The 20238-nt window shown below is 50.6% G+C and overlaps 2 protein-coding genes across 3 annotated transcripts in view; both read left to right on the top strand.

Annotated features, from left to right (window-relative positions):
• Positions 1-6815, top strand: part of LOC310880808 (uncharacterized protein) — a 33178-nt gene extending 26363 nt beyond the window's left edge. Inside the window, exons 13-14 of the mRNA XM_083797193.1 lie at positions 5471-5583; positions 5667-6815. The gene's annotated coding sequence lies outside the window, so the exon portion shown is untranslated. The remainder of the gene's footprint in view (positions 1-5470; positions 5584-5666) is intronic.
• Positions 6816-9861: 3046 nt separating this feature from the next.
• HMGB3 (high mobility group box 3) lies at positions 9862-16166 on the top strand. Of its 2 annotated transcripts, none has more exons than XM_083797196.1 (5): positions 9862-9996; positions 12646-12802; positions 13306-13445; positions 13925-14099; positions 14672-16166. In XM_083797196.1, exons 2-5 carry the CDS (start codon positions 12653-12655, stop codon positions 14813-14815), a joined length of 609 nt encoding a protein of 202 aa, XP_083653322.1. In that variant the 5' UTR covers positions 9862-9996; positions 12646-12652; the 3' UTR covers positions 14816-16166. The 2 variants fall into 2 exon arrangements, with proteins under 2 accessions (XP_083653322.1, XP_083653321.1); XM_083797195.1 differs by lacking the exon at positions 9862-9996 and adding an exon at positions 10780-10895.
• The last annotated feature ends 4072 nt before the right edge of the window (positions 16167-20238 follow it).

The following is a 20238-nucleotide window of genomic DNA, read 5'->3' as shown; positions in this document are numbered from 1 at the left end:
AACGCGGTTACGCTGCTTTGTGGCACTGGAGAGTCATGCTCTTAATTTGACGGGATCTACTGGTGAAGACCTGCCCCAGGTCCAGCTGTGCTGGCAGAGGAGACCTTCTGTGAGCAGTGCTGAAAAGGGTTGCGGTGCTGGGAGGGATCTTGCCGAGTGTGCCCAGCTACCCTGCTGCGGGCATTGTCCCTCTTCCCATATCACCTCAGAAAGGACAAGGCAGTGGCAACTTGTTCTAGGAGGCAGGGAGAAAAGAGCAATGCTGGATGTACGCTCCTAGGCTGCCTTGATTTTCTCCTGTGATTGAGATTTTGATTTTGCATCCCATATGATTTTCCTGTTATAACACACGCCTCTTGGCTGTCACTATAACAATGCCTTTTCTTGGCAGGGAAGGCAAATCTGAAAGGAAGCTGTTGAGCACTCTTCTGTGTGAGTTCCTCAGATGATGGTTGTGTTTCTCCCCCTCGTTCCACCCGTTTTCAAATAATTTTCATGCTGGGAATAAATCTGAGCGCATAACAATAATGTTCAGCATATGATAACCAAGACAATTGTATATATACAAGCAGCCACATGGAAAACAAATGAGCTGATGGAAAGACAGGAAAAAAGTGCAAGATGAACCAGAGACACAGTTACCATTTTCACAGTAAGACCAAATAACTTTGCCATTTCCATATAACTACTCTTTTTTTTTTTTTTCTCCCCCCAGGAAAATAGGATTCTGAAAAACCTTTTTAGTTACTAATTTATTTATTTTTCTCAACGATTTATGCGATGATGGGAAAAACCTGTCTCCTGTCAGCCAGTATGCTATGGGCCAACTACACTTGAGGAACACAAAGCTGAATTCTTCCCTGAATTTTATCTATGAAATTCTATTGAATTCAGTGGCGTTTTGTAGCTGGAGCTTGGGATTTTGACACTAGTGTATGAATTAAAGAACGGAGAGGTCTAAACTATTTGTATATTTTTAAATGCCAAATACACTGGGCTGCTGCTGCTATCTTGAAAATGTGCTGTCTCTAATGATACAGGAAAGGAAGTTTGGCAGGTTTTTGATTTTTTTTTAAAAATCTTTTCAGTATGTTTGTCTTTCTTTCATGATTGAAGCCATTTTTCTTTGAAAGGCATCTAATTTTAGTCAGGGAAAGCAACAAAGTGGAGACATTTGGGGAGAATTTTAACAAACACCTTTATCTTGGTATGAGAAGTTGTAATAAAAAAAAATATTGTTAATTGACTTCAGTGGACTCTTTGCTGGGCATACAATACACACCCTTGGTTTCAATAGAAAATGCCTTTTAAACCCAAAGTGGCTTAACAGTCCTGAAAGAAAATTGAAATAGTCGCAAATCGGGGGGGAAGTTCACCTTCCTTTAAGATGATTCTTGGTGTATATACATATATGTACTTGGGCCTTTATGAGGATTTGTGCACACCCAAACAATACCATTTTAGAAAGGCTTTCACTGTAACTGTTTGCTATTTCCTCATTGTAATGTTCCTACACTCCTGTGCAAAACAGGAATTAAACATGTTAACAAAGTAGATGTTCAACAACTGTGAAGCAAGAAGAATAGTTCAGGAGTACTTGGCAGAAATTGACACCCTTTATTATTATTTTTTCCTCCAAATAAACTGTTCCTTCCACATCATCAAGGGTACATTTACACGCCTGGTAGTAGCAACGAAAGTTACATTGTCATAGTCTTCGACTCCATGTGTTGAGGAGAAATGCACGCTTTTCAGTAATGTGAATATACGTGTGGAAGTCCCAGCTGTACATTGCAACACTCCCCTTCCGCTCCTTCCTTGCTTCAGCATCCTTCTTTACTCTTCCCCACTGGCCTGCTGCATGTAGTACCTCCATGGCACAGCAGAAGGATTTAGCTTCATCTGCTTCGGTTCATGCTCTAGTGCCTTAGCCCAAATCCACCCTCATGGCTTGGCACTGCTTGGGAGTGACCTGGAGCTTTGGTCCTTCTCAAAGTCTTCCACCCTGCTCCAGTAGCTTGGGCACTGCTAGCAGTTTGGCCCGTGCCAGCACGGATATCCGTGAAGGGGGTTTACCCAGCCATTGCCATGGGGTTTGTGGTCCATGTCTGTCTCCAGGACTCGAGGCAGCAACTTCACAGGTAGCTCTGTGTGTCTGCAGAAGCTGCTGTCATGCCTTGATTACAGTGTAGCTGCAGACGAAGTGCAGTTATTGAAAATATTCTTCCTTCTTGATAGTTTAATTGGTAGCATTTAGTTAATTGTGTGTATTCTCTTGTAGCAGAATTAAATCTAGAATTATGCAACCGATCGGTTTTTCAAAAGCACAGAGTCACTCAAGCCTACCGTCACGGGAGAGCCCACCTGAATCACCCAACAACTTCCAGTTGTTTGAGCTGCTGTTTTCTGTCTGTTGCTATGGTGAAATGATAGCGCCAAACTGATACCAAAAAGGAAGCAATATTTTCTGAACAGATTTATGAGAAGGAAAAAAGCAGGTAGGGGACAAAGAGGTTATGGGCAGGGAAAAAAAAAATAGCTGAAGGGACTTGGAGGGGCTTCCTAAGCCAGTGTTTGGGTGCTTGTCATTCTCTTTAACTGAAGGTCCACCTAACCCCTTAGAGAATCAGCTGGTGCAGTGTCACCCTGGTGGGTTATTTTTACAAGCGATTACATGTTCTCCTAAACTGTAAATATTTGTTAATTTATTTGCATTTTTTTCTTGCTTTTAGTGAGGATACATGTGTATGGACAAAGTATTCATTTTGTAGCTTCGCAGTCGGTTTTAGAGAGCAGCATTGTGCTGGTCACAGGTCAAGAAAACTGCTTTGGTCTCCTCCTTTGCAGGCCCAGTGCTGTTTGTGTCCTTCCTGACAGTTGCATTTTCAACCCCTCACAAAGCTCTGTTGTGCTAGCAGTGTGTTTCCCACCGGGCTGGAATCACCCCGTGGCCTCCGGTTTTCTTGCACCCAGACCTTCAGCCTACTTACGGTGCCAGTGGGAACAGCTGGTCGGCGCGATGCAGTCCAGCAGCCGATCGATCCAGGAGCCTGACCAGGGTGGGAAGAGGCAGACAGAGCTCTTGGTTCACAGCTCGTGTGGAGAGAGCTCGTTCCTCCTCCTGCCTAGCCAAGAGCGTGGTACGTCACTCCTGATCTCAGCAGTGACACAGGCACCTGGAGACAGGCAGCCTGGCTTTAGCTGTTAGAAACAACTGATGGCCATGGCCAGACTCAAAGCTTCATTCAGCAATGTGTTGGGAGATAGTGGAGCACCAAGATGATGCCTCTGGCAGAACAGTCTCCTCTTTCTTTCATTTGAGCATTAGTGGTTTTAATATGTCATCTAGTCTGCATGCAGCGTACTGACCCTGTCCTGTTTCGAAGTGCGGATGGTGGTGGGATGGCCAACGAGGAAAGGATACGCTCTCGTGTCCAGATGTTGCTTGTGGGAGCGGGTGAGGGGTGGGGGCATTCATGGGTTTGGAAACAGCTATTTGATGGTCTGAAACCAGCTCTGACAACAACACTTCAACACAGGGAAATAAGTATGCAGTGGTAGCTTTCTTGTCCCAGCGCCAACCTTTCTCATCACTTCTGTTAGCGTCACTTCAGTGTTGTCCGAACCAAGCCTTGGCCGTATGATCTCCAGCCTCTTTCCAACGTGGGGTCGTGTCTCCCTTTATATCTGGTACTTTGCTGGACTGCTGTTGGGTTGGAATTGCACTGGATTCCTAATGGAGTTTCTTGGTCTGCCGTCACAGCGTGATTACAAGAACTTGTGTTGCATTGAATGTGGTCTTGATTGCTTGCCAATTAAAGTGCAAGGAGAATGCTCACAGCCTTCTCCTTTAAAATTACATCTAGACTTGATCCCTCTGAAGGCTATGGGAAACTTGTAGAGATTTTTTTCTAGTTGTCCCATCTTCCTACCTTTAGTATTTGGCTTGGTGGGGTAGGTAGATCTTTTTTTTTTTTTTTCCCCTCAATACCTTTATTTTTTTGTGTGTGGAAGCAGAACCTCCCTTCTGAAGTTGGGTTTTGCTCATTGCTTATACCCCAAGTCACTTGGGGTTACACAGTTTTGGATAGGACCTCTTTAAAGAGAAGTTACACAGAAGCAGATGGTCCTGTGGTAGCTGAGCACGGAGGGAGACGTCTGAAGAACGTGTGCTGTGGCAGGAAGGATGTGTTAGATGAGGGAGCAGAGACGTACTGGGCGTGTAAGGATGCAGCATGCAGGGGCCATGCAATTTCCAGGGATCTGGTAGCGTGGGAGGTGCTACGCTGCGGTGGCAAATCTCTTGGAGCAGGTGTGCAGGGGCAAACTGCCTGCTTGCCACCCCCCGGGCAGCCTGGCAGTTTGTGCTGGGAAGGAGCCAGGTCTGAGGTGTGAAGGGAAGCAAAAAAGGGAGGGGGAGAAGGGAGAGAAAGAGGAAGAAAGAGCCAAGAGGAGAAGGGACAATGTACGAGGAAGGGAGGGTGGGGGGGAGGCCACCTGCGAAGGTAACTGTGAGTTTCTGTTTATTTTGCCAGTGTTTATACCACAAGGAGGTTTTGAACTGCTGCCTAATATGACTGTCAATTATTTTAACTTGTATTTCTCACCTCAGTCCCCATGAAGTGCATTTGACAATAATTAATTTTGTGTGTGCAACTGGGAATGTATCCTACTCCTGCAGAGGTGTCAGCTTAATGGGATACGGCTACACGGGATAACAGGCTGTGCCTCCACATTAGGGGATTCGGAGGGGTGGAGGGGGGTCATCTGTTCATCTGGACTAATATTTTAATTGTCGGAGCATTAGGTTTCCCATAGCTGAACTGGGATCAAATTAACCTCTGTCTCTCTGAACTCGCATGCTGGCAAGCTCCCTTAAACACCACTGCTAATTTTATTTTCTATTTTCAGCACGTATTTAAGATAACTCTTTTTGTTTAATAGGTTAGAGAGGAAATATTCTCACTGGCTGAGATCCCAGTGAGCAATTACAAATATTTTACTGTAGTTACAGAACTTGGAATTCAGCCGTAGACTGTGGGCATCAGAAAATCCACGCGTGGAATCCCACGTGTTGTAAGAATGGGAGAGCTTCACGTGGACGGGAGGGATTCCTCCTCGTTTTTACTGAAGTCAAACTCTCGATTTAAAAAATAAAAAAGAATAAAAAAAAGTTCTTCCAGTTCTAAACCAAACCTCTGCAAACAGCTTTTGACTATACCAGTTAGAGAAGGGTTAATCGAGCCTCTTCATCTCTATTGCATGTTAACACAGAAGGTCAGTGATGGGAGAAGCTAGGTCCAAACTGAAGGCTTTTGAAATAGCTCCCTAACTAGCCTAATGAATATGCTGCTGAGATGAACAGGTCATTTAACACTTTTCTTGTCGCTATTGTCCATCCAGCCTTAAACGTTAACTCTGTCACTCCGATAGGCTGGTTTTGCTTAAAAAGGTTTCCTGGCTTTGTTAGGCTCCTAGGAGGGATTTCCCCCCGCCCTCACTTCTGATTGCTGGCAGAACCCTACGGATGTGTTGATATCAGCCTTCCCATTCGGGTCAAGTCTTCACTGGAGAGGTTTGCCGGTGGGTAGGGGTTACGAAGAGATGCGATCCAGCCGGGGGTGGAAGCGCCAAGCGCAGCTGTGATTATACTGCTTACACTGCAGCTTGCCGACCGCACTGCTCGCCTCGCTAAGGTTTTGGCTACGCTGCTGTAAGGAACACGTTGCGATGTGCTGGGATTGCCGTGTCCACACCAGAACCACTTTACAGAGCTGGTGTGCTGGAGCTGCACTGCTGCGAATCCTGGGGCTGGTGGAAAGGAGCCTTGTGCTGATGCTACCCCCCCAGCAGAGATGGGTAGCCCCCTCGCCGGTGTTTCTGCAGGGCCTCGAGCACATCCTGAGCGTGCTGACGCTGGCTATCCAGGTTGCTTGAATAAACATGTCACAGGGACAGAGCTACATGCTTGATAGAGCTGAATATTTATCGGAAGTGTTTTCATGAACTTTCTCACCCCGTGAACAGCTAGTGTGTGTCATCTTGTTTTTCCTGTGACCCGCTGCGCCCTGTAGGTATTGTAGGTGACGCTACCTATGATCGATACAGTCAACACAAGCAGCACGCTGCTCCAACCACTGTTGGACAAACCCAGTAAGGGCACGGCATCAACTCGAATCTGCTGGTAGGCTGAAATCATCCTGAGCGCTGAGCAAATGCACAGCAGAACTAGCCTGAGGTCAAGTACGAGGTGATGTCAGGCAAGCTTTCCACATCAAGGCAACCTGGACTCAGGCTGGGAAGCTTGTTAAAGGTCTTGAGGAATAATCTTTTACACTGAGTCGTCGTCCTGTAGGATCCCTCTGAGGCACTCGTGGTTTCACTGGTAGGAAGGGGATGGTCGAGGGGCATTGTCTGAACGGCCAGATAAACCATGGAGCTGATCAGCGCTAGTGAAGACGCTCTTTCCTTACTATACCCGTCATATGGGCAGTTCCAAAAAAAATCCTTTATCACTCTGGTCCTTTTCAATGCTTCTGATTTCTGAACAGCTTAAATACACGGTGGGCCATACTTTGCTAGCGATCTGACACAACTGGAGCGGGATAGACAGAGCTGTGAGAAGGCCGTCCTCACCAAGCTGTGGCTGGTGTTCAGATGAGATCTGGCTGTTGGCGGAAGAACAGGTAAACTCACTCTAGACCTCAGGCAATTTTGTGGAGCAGAAAAAAGAGTTTCATTTTGTAATTTGAAGTGTATCTGTGTATAATCGATTGATTTGTCCAAGGAGGCCTTGGTGACTCCAGATTCTTTCAATGCAGCCTCCCTGTTCTAATCATCTCTAGCTGATGAGGAGATGTCATTCCACGTTGGCCGGTATTGACTTGGCCTCAGCAGTTTGCAGCTCTGTTGTTTCCTGGACCAACATGATCTATACAGAAGGGAAACCTTCAGTGCTTGGCGACATCAGCTGGGACGGAACTTGGCAGGGAATCTTCTCAGCAACAAGCTACTGGAAGTATTTGAAGCTGTCTGCTTGCTTTGGGACCTTGGATTAAATTTTATCTCAGTCCTTATATTCAAGATACTGCCTAGCCTGGGTCTTGCTGTGGGATGTTGGGTATGGCTGTCAGTTGCTTAAAAACATGGCATGTGCTTGCAAAATAAAATCTGTCTGTAGCAGTCATGGGGGGCATCAGGTCAGATCTTTTTGAAGAGTAGGTACAAGACTGTGCATTGAGCTCTCCCTGCATTCTGGGACCATTGCAAGCCTTGCAAGAACCAGGCACCCAGAAGTTTCTTTTGGATTTGGTTTTCTTCTCGTGCTTCCTAGAGCATGACAAGCATGTCCTTATGTCTGTAATGTTAAAAAAGAGGATGAAAACCCTAAAACTTGCCAAACCCACATTTACAGGAGATATGGAACAAACCCCCTCCCTCTCCTCACCCAAGTTACTGACACACCGATGTTTTGAGCAGGAGAGTAGGATTGGTCTGTTGGTGAGCTGCTGTCAAACGGGGTAGTCCTGGCTGTTCCCTTCTGCACCCTCCTTTGCCTTGGCTCTGGGACTCACCTAACTCCTTGGTACTTGGTTCAGCTCACTAATCCAGCAGAAAATTAAACAGGGAGGGCTCAATTTGGGGTTTTGTTTATTTTTTGTTAGGTTAGTGAGCTGCACTGGCTCCCACAGGACTCAGGGGAAGGCCGGAGCCGGGTGGCAGGAGGAATTGGGATTGCATGGCCTGGAAGAAGTTGCAGCAAAAGGTTGAATTTGCTCAGCCAACTTTCTAGGCTGTTTTCCTGGTGCAGCACAGGAAAGTGCTTAGACACGGGTGGCCAGGTGCGATGCACGGGGCAGAGGGCACTGGGGGAGGATTTGTTTCAGCAGTGGCGATTCGGGAGGTGAGTACAAGCATTCCCTGGGGTGTTATGTTCACCCGTTTGTTACTCAGCCCTCCGCTGCTTTCAAAACCATGCTGGGACAAAACCTTAAACCCAGCTGTCTCTCAGCTACCAAAATATCTCCTTTGCCCCTTGACCAGCTGTCAAAACTTTCTCAGCCTTCCTAGAACAAGCATCTTAGGGAATGTTTCTCCTGGCTTATGAGAAATAGGAGGGATGCTCGGGAGATGACTACCAGGACTGCACATTTGATGCCAGGTGCCGGTCCTGAGCAAGCTCCTCAACAGTCTGTCCATCTGGGCTGCTCCCAGCTTGGTGTGCTCTTTAGGACGAGATCATAGTTTGAGGAAGAAAGTGTTCCAGAGCAAGAATTTGCACAGCTCCAGAGCCAAAGAAAAAAAAAAAAACAAAAACAAACAAAAAAAACCTTAATTATTCAACTAGTTTGAAACACTTTAAAGTATACCTAAAAATAGGTGAGAGTGATGTTTGTCAGCTACAAAGAGATTATCCTGCAGTAGCGTTGCTTGTCTTATTTTATGATGATGCTACAGAATACAGTCCCTCAGGTAGCCTCATTAATGTTTATGAATGAGCCCCTTGTTTTAAGCTTTTGGTTTTAGAACGTGGAAATAGGGCGCGAGGCTAGTAAGACTGGTTTTACCATCCATGCTTTGGAAAGCCCAAGGACACGTGCGTGAGGTCTCAGTGAACCTCGGGCAGTTCTGCGTAGGGATGACAGTTGGATTTGGGCGTTTGCTAGATGGGCTGGGAAGGTGCACCCCGAGGGAGAAATGCAGGGAGGACTTGGGCTAAAATCCTCCGTGAAATTCTGCGCCTTTCCCACTGGATCTGTCAGCGGGAGGCTGGCACTCCTCTGTGTCTCATCAGGCAGTTTGTGTAGGTCTCTTCCAGCAAAGGCAACCTGTGGCCATGTTGTTAGAGCCATAAGCACTTAGCCGGGGCAGTGCCTGGCGAACCTTGCTGCCTGGCAGCACCTCAGCCCAGGGCGGAGGCTTCTTTGCGCTATCTGTTCCCTAAAGAGGGCAACTGTTTCTTCTGGCTATCTTAAAGGAGGGTGGCAGTTGCGCCCAGCCCATAACAGTATGCAGTGGTTTCTGAGTCTTACCGCTCCAGCCTTAAAATAACAGCTCTCTTTTTCCGAGCCAACCAACAATTGTGGTCAGCCACTAATACCAGTTCAGCCGTTCGGCAGCTACCCTATGGGAAGCAGCTCTTTCAAGGGAGCCGAAGGAGACCTCGGCCCTCGGCCCCAGAGCTGGGCTCGTTTCAGCCCAAGTGCGTGTGTGGAGATTTCCTTGCACGCAGCCAGCCTCTGTAACAGCCACCAAATCCTCGAAAGCTAATATCAACCAGATTGTGGAAGTGGGTTGGAAATAGTAACTCCAGCTAGTCGCGGCGGTGTTTTTACTTGCTGAACGAGCGGGTGAAGCCCCGCAGCTCTTTTCCATCGCGTGTACCGCCTGTCATCGGGCTTTATTTTGGACTCGGCTCCTTTGCCGTTCCGCACAGCGGTGGCCGGCCCTGCGAACAGCCCCAATGACAGCGGAACCGGGCCCTGGCGGCTCCGGGGCAGGAACCGCACACACCAGCGGCTGCCGGGGGGCTTCCCGCGACCTCCAGGGGGGCCGCAGCATCCCTCCTCCCTGCGGGGCTCCGCGCTGCGGATCCCCCTCCAAAACCCTCCCCGGGACCGCCGACCCCCTGCCGCGGGGGGGTCTCCGCGCTCGGCCCCACGTGGCGGGATAAGGACCCGGGCGCGCCCCCGCACGCGCCCCCCGCGCCAAACTTTTCCCGGGGGCGCGCCGCCGCCTCGCCCCGTTCACCCCCGGCGGGCGCTCAGTTTTGAATGAACGGCCTCGGCGGCGGCGGCCAATGGGCGCGGGGCGGCGCTTAATATTCATAAGGCGGCGGGCCAATGAGCGGGCGAGGAGGTTGTTTTAAACGGCGGAGCCCCGCAGCCAATCAGGCCGCTCTCGTAGGCAGCCAACGCGAGGCTGAGCCGCGCCGCGCCGAGCCCCGCGCCGTGCCCTGCGCTCCAGCTCCCGGCCACACTGCCGCGAACAATACAGGTACGTGCGGCCCCGCCGCAACTTTTCGGGGGGCGGCTGCCCCCTGCCCTGCCCCGCCGCCGCCCCGCCCTGCCCCGCCGCCTTCCCTCGCCTCCTTCTTTTCCCCTGGCACCCTGTTTTTTTTTATTTTTTTCCCCTTCCTTTCCTTCCTTCTCCCGATTTCTTTAAAAATAATAATAATAATAATAATTTTTTTTTTCCCCTGAAAAAAAGTTTCTTTCCCACCCACCCCTCCCGACGCCGCACGGGGAGAGGAGCGCGCGGGTCGATGCAGCGGGCAGCCGGCGGGGTTACGGGGGAGCCGCGGGCGCAGCGTTTGCCCCCCGTCCTCCGCCCCTGCCCCCCGGGGGGTCGCCCCCCGGCGCCGCCTGCCCCCGGTGCAGCCCCGTTTCCCCGCGCCGTGCCGCCGGGAGTAACATGGCTGGTGCGGTAACTACACCGGGACTAACTCCTCTTCTCCCCCGCATGGGCAGGGATTTTTCGCCGCCGCCGCCCGGCAAAACGCGCGGCGCCCTCGGCTTTTATTTGCCCCCCTTTCCCCCCGGGTGGGGATGGCCGGGGCTGGTGGCGGGGGGAAAGTTGCCGGCCGTGCGCAATGCCGTGCCTGCTGTTTATTCTGCATTAATATGGCTGTCGCTTTAGCATCTGACAGGGATAAACCCTGCGCGCTGCGCCCGTGTGTCCCGGCGAAACAGTTTTTTTTTCGGCCCCGCCGCCTCCCGGCTCCCCCCGTGGCTTCGCCTCCGCCCCCGCCGCCCTTCCCCTGCCCGGCCCGGGCCTTTTTGCGGGGCTGAGCCCCCGGCCGAGCCCCGCATCGCCTCTTCCCCGCGCCGCGCCGCCCGTGCTGTGGGCATTAACATGGCTGGCGCTGGAGAGCCCGGCGAAGGGAAGAAAGACGTGTAAGCAGCGCAGCGATGGGGAGGGGGGTCGCGGCGGGGGAAATCTCCCCCCCGGCGCCCCGCCGGGGGCTCAAACCTTTCGCTTTCGCCCCGGTTCCTCTCTCCCCACCTCGCCGTGCCCTTCTCCGGCCCCGGGGGGGGCTCGGGGGGCCTTTTCGCACTTTTTTTCCTGGCGGCGCGGAGGAGCGTAGCCGCGGCTATAATGGCTGCACGGGAGCCTTTGTTACAGAGTATTGCGCTAGGCAGGCTCCGGGAGGGGGGGGGGGGGGGGGGGAAGCGCCTCCAACCCGCTCCCCGGCCCCAGCCCCGGCCCCGCAGCCCCCGCAGCCCCGGGGGGGCGGCAGCGGGGGGGTCCCCGCTCGGCGGGGGCGGCGTTTTGGCGGGGGCCGGGGGCGGCGGCGGGAGCTGGGGGCGAGCGCGGCGGAGGAGGGGGGTGCGCGGCTTTGTTCGGCGGCGGCGGCGCCGGGAGAAGCCATCTTAGCGAGCGGCGCCGGCCCTGGGCGCCGAGCGCGGCCGCCGCCGAAGCCGCTCCCCCGGTGGCAGCGGGACCCGACGGCGGAGGGGTCCCCACGGCCGCCCCCCGGCCGCCGCCCGGCCCCCCGCCGCCCCCAGCCCGCCGGCCCGCCGCATTTCAGGGGCACTTTCTTTCATCGGGAGGCGCTTCACAAAATGGAAGATGAATTATTAGGGGACGGCCGCCCCGCCGCTAAGCGGGGCCCCCCCCGCCCCGGCCCCCGGCCCCCTCCGCCCGCAGGTGCCCGCGCCCCGCTCCGGCCGCCGGCGGTGACCTTGGCCGGGGGGGGGGGGGGGGGGCGAGAAGATGGCGGGAGGGGAGGCCGGGGCGACCGCGGGCCCGCTCGCCCCAAACTTTGCTCGCCCGAGCCCCCTCGCCCGGCTCCCGGCCGCGCACGGCGTGGGTCGGCGCTGGAGCGCCCGCGTCGGGCTGGGAGCGCTGCGAGTGGGGAGCGCCGCGGTGCCAGGGCGCTGCTCGGGGGCTGCTGCGCTCCGCTTGGCTTTCCTGCCTCTCCGGGGGGGGAAAAGTTGGTGGGGAGGACACGGCCCGAAAGTTGGCGTCTTCCTCGCGGCGAGTGGCCGGTCACGTCTTCCTTCGCGCTGCCCACTGCGGCGCCAGGCGTGGAGCTTGGTGGAGCTTGGTGTCACTTGGTGGTGTCACTTGGTGGAGCAAGACCAAGAGTGGCTCTCCACTCAGAGCCCCGCAGGTCCCATTGTGTTTCAAACTGGACGTTCTTCGCCCAACTCCTTATCTGTCGAGGTTATTGCACTTATGCAGGAGGAATAACCCTTCCTACCTGGGCAGCAGCTGCTAACGCGGGAACTCCCCTGCTAAAGGGATGAGTCGCAGGCCAGCACTATGTGCACTGCTCAAGCCCCAGTGTGGTAGCCAACTAAAATATTTTATATTAGTTCATATATAATGCTTGCTGGGCAGGAGTATGTGTATTTAATAGCCCGTCTTTGGACATGATGTAAATATATTTATGTAAAACTTAAATCCGATGACCAATTTCGCTTGGCATAGCCCTCAATCCAAGTCATAAGGAAAAATAATTTAAGCCCCATGTGGGGGACAGCAAGAAGTGTTGGGGGGACAGGAAGGAGACATAACTGATAGGAGTGTAACTGATACACTGTTGCTTGTGTGTGTATATACAAACATTTGCACGTTATACACACACACATTCACATGTATATATGTTCACTTGTTATTCTCTTCCCGTCTTCCTTACAGAGTCAAGATGGCTAAAGGTGACCCGAAGAAGCCCAAGGGCAAGATGTCTGCCTATGCCTTCTTTGTGCAGACGTGCCGTGAGGAACACAAGAAAAAGAACCCAGAGGTTCCAGTCAACTTTGCAGAGTTTTCCAAGAAGTGCTCAGAGAGGTGGAAGGTACCTTAATTTGTGACTTCTTGAAGTGCCAACTTCTTGTGGTGTCTGCTAGCATGGCATACATACGTTTGAACACTGAGGACTCCTGTGATGTTTCAGTACGAGTACTGTGGCCACTGATGTGATGCTGCTGGCTCCTGTAAGAATTGTGGAGGCTTCAGCCCATGGCATTTGCCCATTTAAGCGCTTCCAGTACAGCCTGGGCTTTCTTCCTTTTCCCAAGCAGTGCTCTTAAACGGTCACCTCACTTGAGACCCATGTCCTCAAGGGGGACTGTGGCTGTACAAGTGTCATTCCAGCCGTTGCCCTCTTGCTCAGTGTGCCAGCTGTGGCCGCTGTCCCCAGTACAGGACCTTCGTCCCCATGTGGTCCAGTTAGAAAACAAACAAATTCAGAAACGCCCCTGTCGAGTTGGTACGTGTTGGCTTGTTTACTTAAAGTTTGCCAGCTATTGAACAGTTGGGTAATCACGTGGCTTGGTGTCTTGTTTTTTTGTTTTTTAGACCATGTCAAGCAAGGAGAAGGCTAAATTTGATGAAATGGCGAAGGCTGATAAGGTACGATATGATAGAGAAATGAAGGACTATGGACCAGCTAAGGGTGGCAAGAAGAAGAAGGACCCCAATGCCCCAAAACGACCACCGTAAGTATCTGAGGCATGAAATGCACAAACATTGCTTTGGTTTCTCTTGAAGTACTTGTGACCTGCCTTTATGTTTACCATAAAATAAGTAGATGGGGCATGCTGTTGGTATAGAAGTACTGGTAGTACTGATGCTGTCTCATAAGCAGCTTGTACTCTTGAGCATGTAGCATGCTAGCAGGAATTGTCAGGTCTTGGTACCCTTAAACTCACAGTGATGAAAGACACAGAAATGACTCAAGTCTCAACTACAGCCCTATCTGAGATGAAAATGGGGAGGGGTGGGGATAAAGAACACTGAATAAGAACAACATTGGGTGAAAGTTGTGAGTCTGGCCCTCAGTAAAATCAAAATGCATACTGAAGAAACAACTACTTGTTATCTGTATGCAAGCGTACATATGAATTTTGTGGGTGAAGGGGATGCTGCTTGGGCATGCTGCTGTGGTGCTCACTGTCCTCTGGTGCTTCTTTCCAAGGTCTGGCTTCTTCCTGTTCTGTTCAGAGTTCCGCCCCAAGATCAAGTCCACAAACCCTGGCATATCCATCGGGGATGTAGCAAAGAAACTTGGTGAAATGTGGAACAACCTCAGTGATGGTGAAAAGCAGCCTTATAACAACAAGGCAGCTAAGCTGAAGGAGAAGTACGAGAAGGTAAGGCTAGCTTTTTCCTCGTCTCTTCCATATGGGCTCTTGTGTTAGAGTGCTTCTATGTGATAGACCAAGCCGAGGTGGCCCCAGTGCAACGACCAACTCTCCCAAGTAGACCTGTTGGCAGGTAGACATGTTTTCAGTGTGCTGTGTAGCCAAACTTTGAGTTGTGGCTGGACATATGTTGGGGTAGAGTAGGTTAGAGGCACGCAGGTGAATTCCACTGGCACGGAAATTCCCCAAACAAAGCGCAACAGCAGCTGTTTGTGCTGCTACAGCAAAGAGTTTGCTGTGCTGTTACAGGAGCTCTGTCCTGTTAGCAGGAAACTTCTAAGAGAAGTTGGGTTCTCTTACTTCTCCTCCTCAGAAAAGTAACTGAACGAAGGGTTCAAGTCCTCCGTAGTCTGGGGGCAGCCGAATACGCTCGAGTGTCTGCATACCTGTATGCTGGCTGTGTCCCCTCTTGGGGATGCAGCTGCAGAAAGCCAGTCCCTTCACATTAACGCCCGCTGCTGTACAAATGCTTGATGTGTTTGCTACTTAGAGCAAATTAAGACATCCCCTTGACTTTGCAGGATGTTGCAGACTACAAGTCTAAAGGAAAGTTTGATGGCGCAAAGGGAGCAGCAACCAAAGCTGCTCGGAAAAAGGTAGAGGAAGAAGACGAAGAGGAGGAGGAGGATGAAGAAGAGGAGGATGAAGATGATGATGACGAATAAAACTGTACAATACTTGTCTCCATGTGAATACCATAGAGTAGGGGAAACACCATAAATGAAGCACCTCTTATTTGAGATGGTGTCTCTTGCCCTTATTAGGCTTAATTAAAAAAAAAAAAATTGGATTCCGATCGCGTTGTAGTTTCTAAAAGTGCTCTAGAAATTGTAACTGGTTTACATGAAGTGGCCATGGGTGTAGTGAGCACCCTGAAACTGTATCAAAGTTGTACATATTTCCAAACATTTTTAAAATGAAAAGGCGCTCTAGTGTTCTCCTAACTCTGTGCACTTTGCTGTTGGTGTAACAAAGCATTTAAAAATGTTTCAAGCATTTTTTTAATTTGTAAGGTGGTGTTACTATATGGTTATTGGCTAGAAAATCCTGGGTTATAAACTGTACATATCTATAGTTTGTAAAAACTAGACAGATTCTTGTGGTACATGCTTAGAGTTATGATGCCTTAGAGGAGCAGTGATTACTGGGAAAGGCTGTACGTTCCACGGGGTGCCATGGCCCAAAGCATGCACTGTGAGGGTAGATCTATTTACACTACAGTGGGCGTCCATTTAGCTTAAAGTTGTCTTTCTGTATATAGTGAAATAGCATTCTGCTGCCATTCTTAGTTGTGGAAGGGGGTTCAGCTGGCATGAGAAGTGTATGGATTTTTTTAGTTAAGTGCGGTAGTTTTTAAACTGAAACTGTAGACATCTCTTCATCGTCAACTAAGTGAAGAGCCAGTGCAGCAACTGAAGTTCAAAAACACTCTGTACTTAAACAAATTTGCAACGTTCTGTTTTTTTTGTATGTTTAGAATGCTGAAATGTTTTTGAAGCAAAATAAACAGTATTACATTTTTAAAACTGTTCTTGACAACACTCTAAATTTCTGGTTTAAAAGGATCTTAACAACAGCGAGAAAGAGGTTCATTTTGAAGTCTGTGGCATCCCTCAGGGCTGGTGACTTAGGAAACATTCTGACTCAAGGATTAAAAAATAAAAATAAATAAATGGTGGCCAGCCAAAACTGGCTGAATTGAAAGAGATGGCTGCTCCAGCTAATATGCAATCGTAACTGTTTATGGCTGAGTGGCATAAGATGCTATGCAAGTTTGAACTTTATTACTTGAACTTGGGAGCCTAAATGAACATTCATGACGTAATTGTTTGTTTGTGTGTGTATATAGCAGCATTCAGAGATGCAGAGAAAGGTAGGTGGCTAGGAATGAGGCTGACACCATGGAATAAGTATAAAAGCATAGTTTGGTTTTTTTTTTCAGTTGTGTTGGGTAAATTTATAGCCCAAATGCATTGCTGTACATATTAAAATGTGCCTTTTTTGTCCTGTGTTAAACTGTTTCAGACTTGTGGTTTTTTCTAGCATCTTAATTCATGGCAGGAGCGAGGCGCCTAGTCGATCTCCCTGCTGCATAGGAGCGTGGCACAGGTACTGGGGCTGTGTCCTTCCTTCTGACACAAGCCCAAACGTGACTTGGGTGCCATGGGGTGGGAGATGACAGCAGGTCTCTCTCCCCGTTAGTGACCCTCTGGCACTGGAAAGACAGCAGGTCCTTGACAATCCCAACCTGGGGGTGTTTCGCAGCCCTGGGGAGGGAGCGGTACCACTCGGTCTCTGTCTGCCGGCTCTAATCCTGCTCTTCCCCAGCAGTGGCAGCACAGGGAAGGGAAGGCAAACACCCCTTCGTGCTCCTTCTGTGGCTCGGTGTTTGCTTGGCAGCCAGGAGGAGATGGGCGTGAGGAGGTACTTGCATTAACAGCAGGTCAAAGAGGCGCGCTGCCACGCACAGCTGACTTAAGAGGACAGGGTAACTCATTAGTGTAAACTCCGGGTATGGGCTGCTGCCACGGCTCCCTTTGAGCCAAATTGCAGATTAATGAGGGCCAGGCTTACAGGCAGTAAAAATAATTCGAATGTGGATAAAACAGCTTCATTGCCTAATTGGGTACATGTCTGGCTTTCTGTGACTTCTCAATAACCATAGTGTCTTGGCAAAACTGAGCCTCATCTAATGTTGAGATGGGCTACAACCTGAAAGCAAAAACAAGCAACGCTTGGTATCAGATGAGGCAAGCTAATAAACTTTTATGGAATATAGCAACATGTGGCATTTTTTTTTTAAGGCTAAGTTTTGGTTGGATCACTTAGAAATATTTCCATAATTGCTTAATTATGGCAATTCTTAGTGTCTTTAATGAACAACAACAAAAAGCAAGTGTGAAATTGGCTCCCAGTTTATGGGAAGTTGTGTTTTAAAAGCATGAATAAAAACTGCATCTGGAAAAGAAATAGATACCCTTGTATTCCCTACCCTTTCCATGTGACTTGTGTCGTGAGGGAGAAGACAACTGGAGATGCCGGCACATGAAAACTTGATGGGAAGTGGTGGAGCAGAAGAGAAAAGCAATGGCATCGTTTCAGGAGCTCTAATGCTGTTTCTATTGTCTAGTTGGCAAAATCTCCCCTTAGCCACATATGGGAATTAGTGTAGATCACTGCTGTGCAAATCGAGCTTGGCTTTGAATTAACTGCTAGTGAGCTGAGCCCCTATTGATAGTGTTAGCAAATAAGAACTAGAGCTGACACCTCTTTGTCTTAGTTATATAGGAAATCTATCGAGTTTCAGGGCTTGATTAAGGTCTTGGGCCTTCCCGTGCACCTCTTCCTGCTCGGCACATTCCTGAAATATGGCATGCCTGGGGGATGCTGTTCAATACAACGCTAGCGCAGGACTCTGGGGACTGGAATTTGGAGATTGCAGATGTAGTGATGATGCTTCTTCCCCCCGAACGCTCTGCCATTGATAAACACCACAGTGTGAATGTACATAAATAGCACAGGATTTTCCCCCTGCTCCACCACCGCTGGATTTTGTGTTTGGAGATGTTGTCATCTCAGATATTGGGAGCTGCTTAATTTCACACAGCTCATTTTTTTTTTTTTGACAGAACACCCTCCGCATGCCTTGAGATGCTTGCGTTTCGAAGCAGGCACCACTTCTCCTTTGGGCTGCCGTGCAGCTAAAACTTCTTGCTCAACTTCACTCCAGAGCCATGCAGAGTAAATGTGTCTCTTATTAACCCTGCTGGAAGTAGGGAAGGGTAACGGTAAAACAGATTGAGGGGAGGGAAGGGTTGGAGAGAGCCTTGCTCTTGAGTGAATTTGCTGGAGCTGACTGCGACGTGGCTTTCGTTCCCCAAATGCGATGTGTTGCATCCTCCTTTGTGGGCTGTAAGGCAGGCTGTGAGCACAAGGAGCTCCCTTTGGGAAGGGTTGGGGACCCCTCTCTGGATGCCTAAAATATGGGGTGGCAGAGAGGCAATTGTAGGTTTTCCTCAAGGGAGAGCACCTGCGGGCAGAGCCTTCTGCTTCCCAAAATAAGCCCAGCAGTGTGTTAGTGAGAGCAGGGGATGCAGACCAGTGATACAGGTTTGTTGGTACCCTAATGCATCTGTGGGGAAGCAGTGCATTAATTCTTCTGTAATAAAATTAATTAAAAATCCTGGTCCGAGCGCACATTGAGTCAATTAGCAGTAAACAGCTCCAGCTCTAGCAGAGGTCCACAGGAAGGTGGGAGCCTGCGCTGGGGATGCCGGCAGAGTCACAACACCTCTGCATCTGTTCCCTCTGAAGGGCTGTTTAGGTAGCTTTATTTATTCCTGATAAATGCTGCCCTACGAAACCTGGTTTGGGGTTTAAGTGGGCAAACCCCATTTGCCGTAGAAAACCCCAAGCAAGCCCTATCTGAGGGATTTTGGAAGCGTGCTTGGACGAGGAGGAGTGGCCGTCAGCAGTGACATGTTTGTTTCTCTCTGCTAGGGCTGCACCAGGTTTTAATGCAATAAACTGAATTGCAAATCGTGGCCGCTCTGTAGAGCAAAGCAGAGGGACCCGCTCACCAGGCAGCCGCTCTCTGAGCGTGATTCAGCTTGTGGCATACAAGGGACCCATATCTGGTGGGGTTTGTGTGCCCTGCGAGGAAAACCTGGCAGGGTTTACTGCCCGGGCTGTGCTTGGTGACCCGCAAGCGTCCGATCCCCCTGATGGGGCTGGTATGGATGTAATAAAGCAAGCTGAGGGTATAGGGTGGCTCCCGGGCTGTGCTAACGGCCTCATTCAGAGCTGGGGCTGCCAAGGGCTTGTCCTGAGGGCACCTGGGTCCCTAAATGGGGCAGGAGCAGGTGAGAGGTCGCCCGTCCTGTAACCGCTCCCTGGCAAGGGGCGATTTCATGTCGCTGGCTGAATCCAACAGGCAGGAAAATCACCTTCAGGAGCCGAGAGCTGCTGGGGGGAGTCCTGAAGGTGTTTGCTGCTGGCTCTTGAGCCCTGCAGTGCTACTGCTCTGCCCCCAGACCTGGCACCACTCGTCCGAGGGCTCGCCCTGCACGCCTGTTTCTTCCCAGTCCCTCCCCTTAGAAACCTCCTAGGGGTACTTAGAGTGGGAAAAAAGCTCTTTTTTAACATTAATGGGACGTGTCCTGGCTTCATTGTTAGAGCCTATTACCAGTAAGTGTTTTTAACCGCTGCTTTGTGAAGCTTGGGGTGTGCTTTATGCTGGTGTAGAAAATGGAACACACGTGGCAGGTGTGGGGGATTGCTCGATTCTCGCCTGCTGAAATACAGCAGGGTGGTGGTTGCTTCTCCTTAGCTTCAGAGCTCGGGCTGGGCATCCTCCCTGGGCTGGGCTTCGTCAGCTGGTTGCAGTACTGCTCCCTGCGCCTGCGAGCCCCCATCCTGCCCACGGGCACTGCCCTGCAGTAGGGAGGGCGAAAGGAAACGCGCCGGGTCTGCAGCGGGTTTATCTCATTGCTTTGGGCAGTAACTTAATTTTTGCAAGCTGCTGGGAGCACGCTGTAAGGTGAAGAGCCAGTGCAAGCCTTGAAGAGAGCCCTTTCTTCAAGGGCTTGTTGGGAATTGGGGTAGGACCTGAGGAAATGGCATTGAGCTGTTTGATTGAAGATCTTGCTGTCGGTGATGCTGACCCTGGGGGGCACCGCTGCTGGTACACAGCTGGTTTTGGGGTCCCCCTAGGGTTTGTAGAGCTGGGGGAGATGGGCTGTGGGGATCTCACTGTCTCCCCCAGCATTTTTCCTGGAGGGAAAGCTCTGTTAGAGGCTCAACCCTTCACCTTTCCTGTTAAAACGCGATTACTCACCTGCGGGAGCATGAGGAAGTACCCAGCAAACCCAGCCCAGACCGCACTTGACACTCCTAACTTACTGGAAGGTAAAGAAAATATATATATATAAATTTAAAAAAGCAACAACTGCTCATCAGCTTGGGCAGGGATGGAGGTGACTGTGACAGTGCCATGGGGGTGGCCAAGGGACGTGGGGTCTTGGGTTTGGGTCCGGGTAGAAGGGAGCGGGCGGGGGTCTCGTGTGGGTCTGCTGGGGTCCGGGCTCAG

This window comes from Anser anser (assembly GCF_964211835.1).
Source record: "Anser anser genome assembly, chromosome: 13".
Lineage (NCBI taxonomy): Eukaryota > Metazoa > Chordata > Aves > Anseriformes > Anatidae > Anser > Anser anser.
The sequence above is the reverse complement of the archived record's forward strand: the minus strand, read 5'-3'. Positions and strand labels throughout refer to the sequence as shown.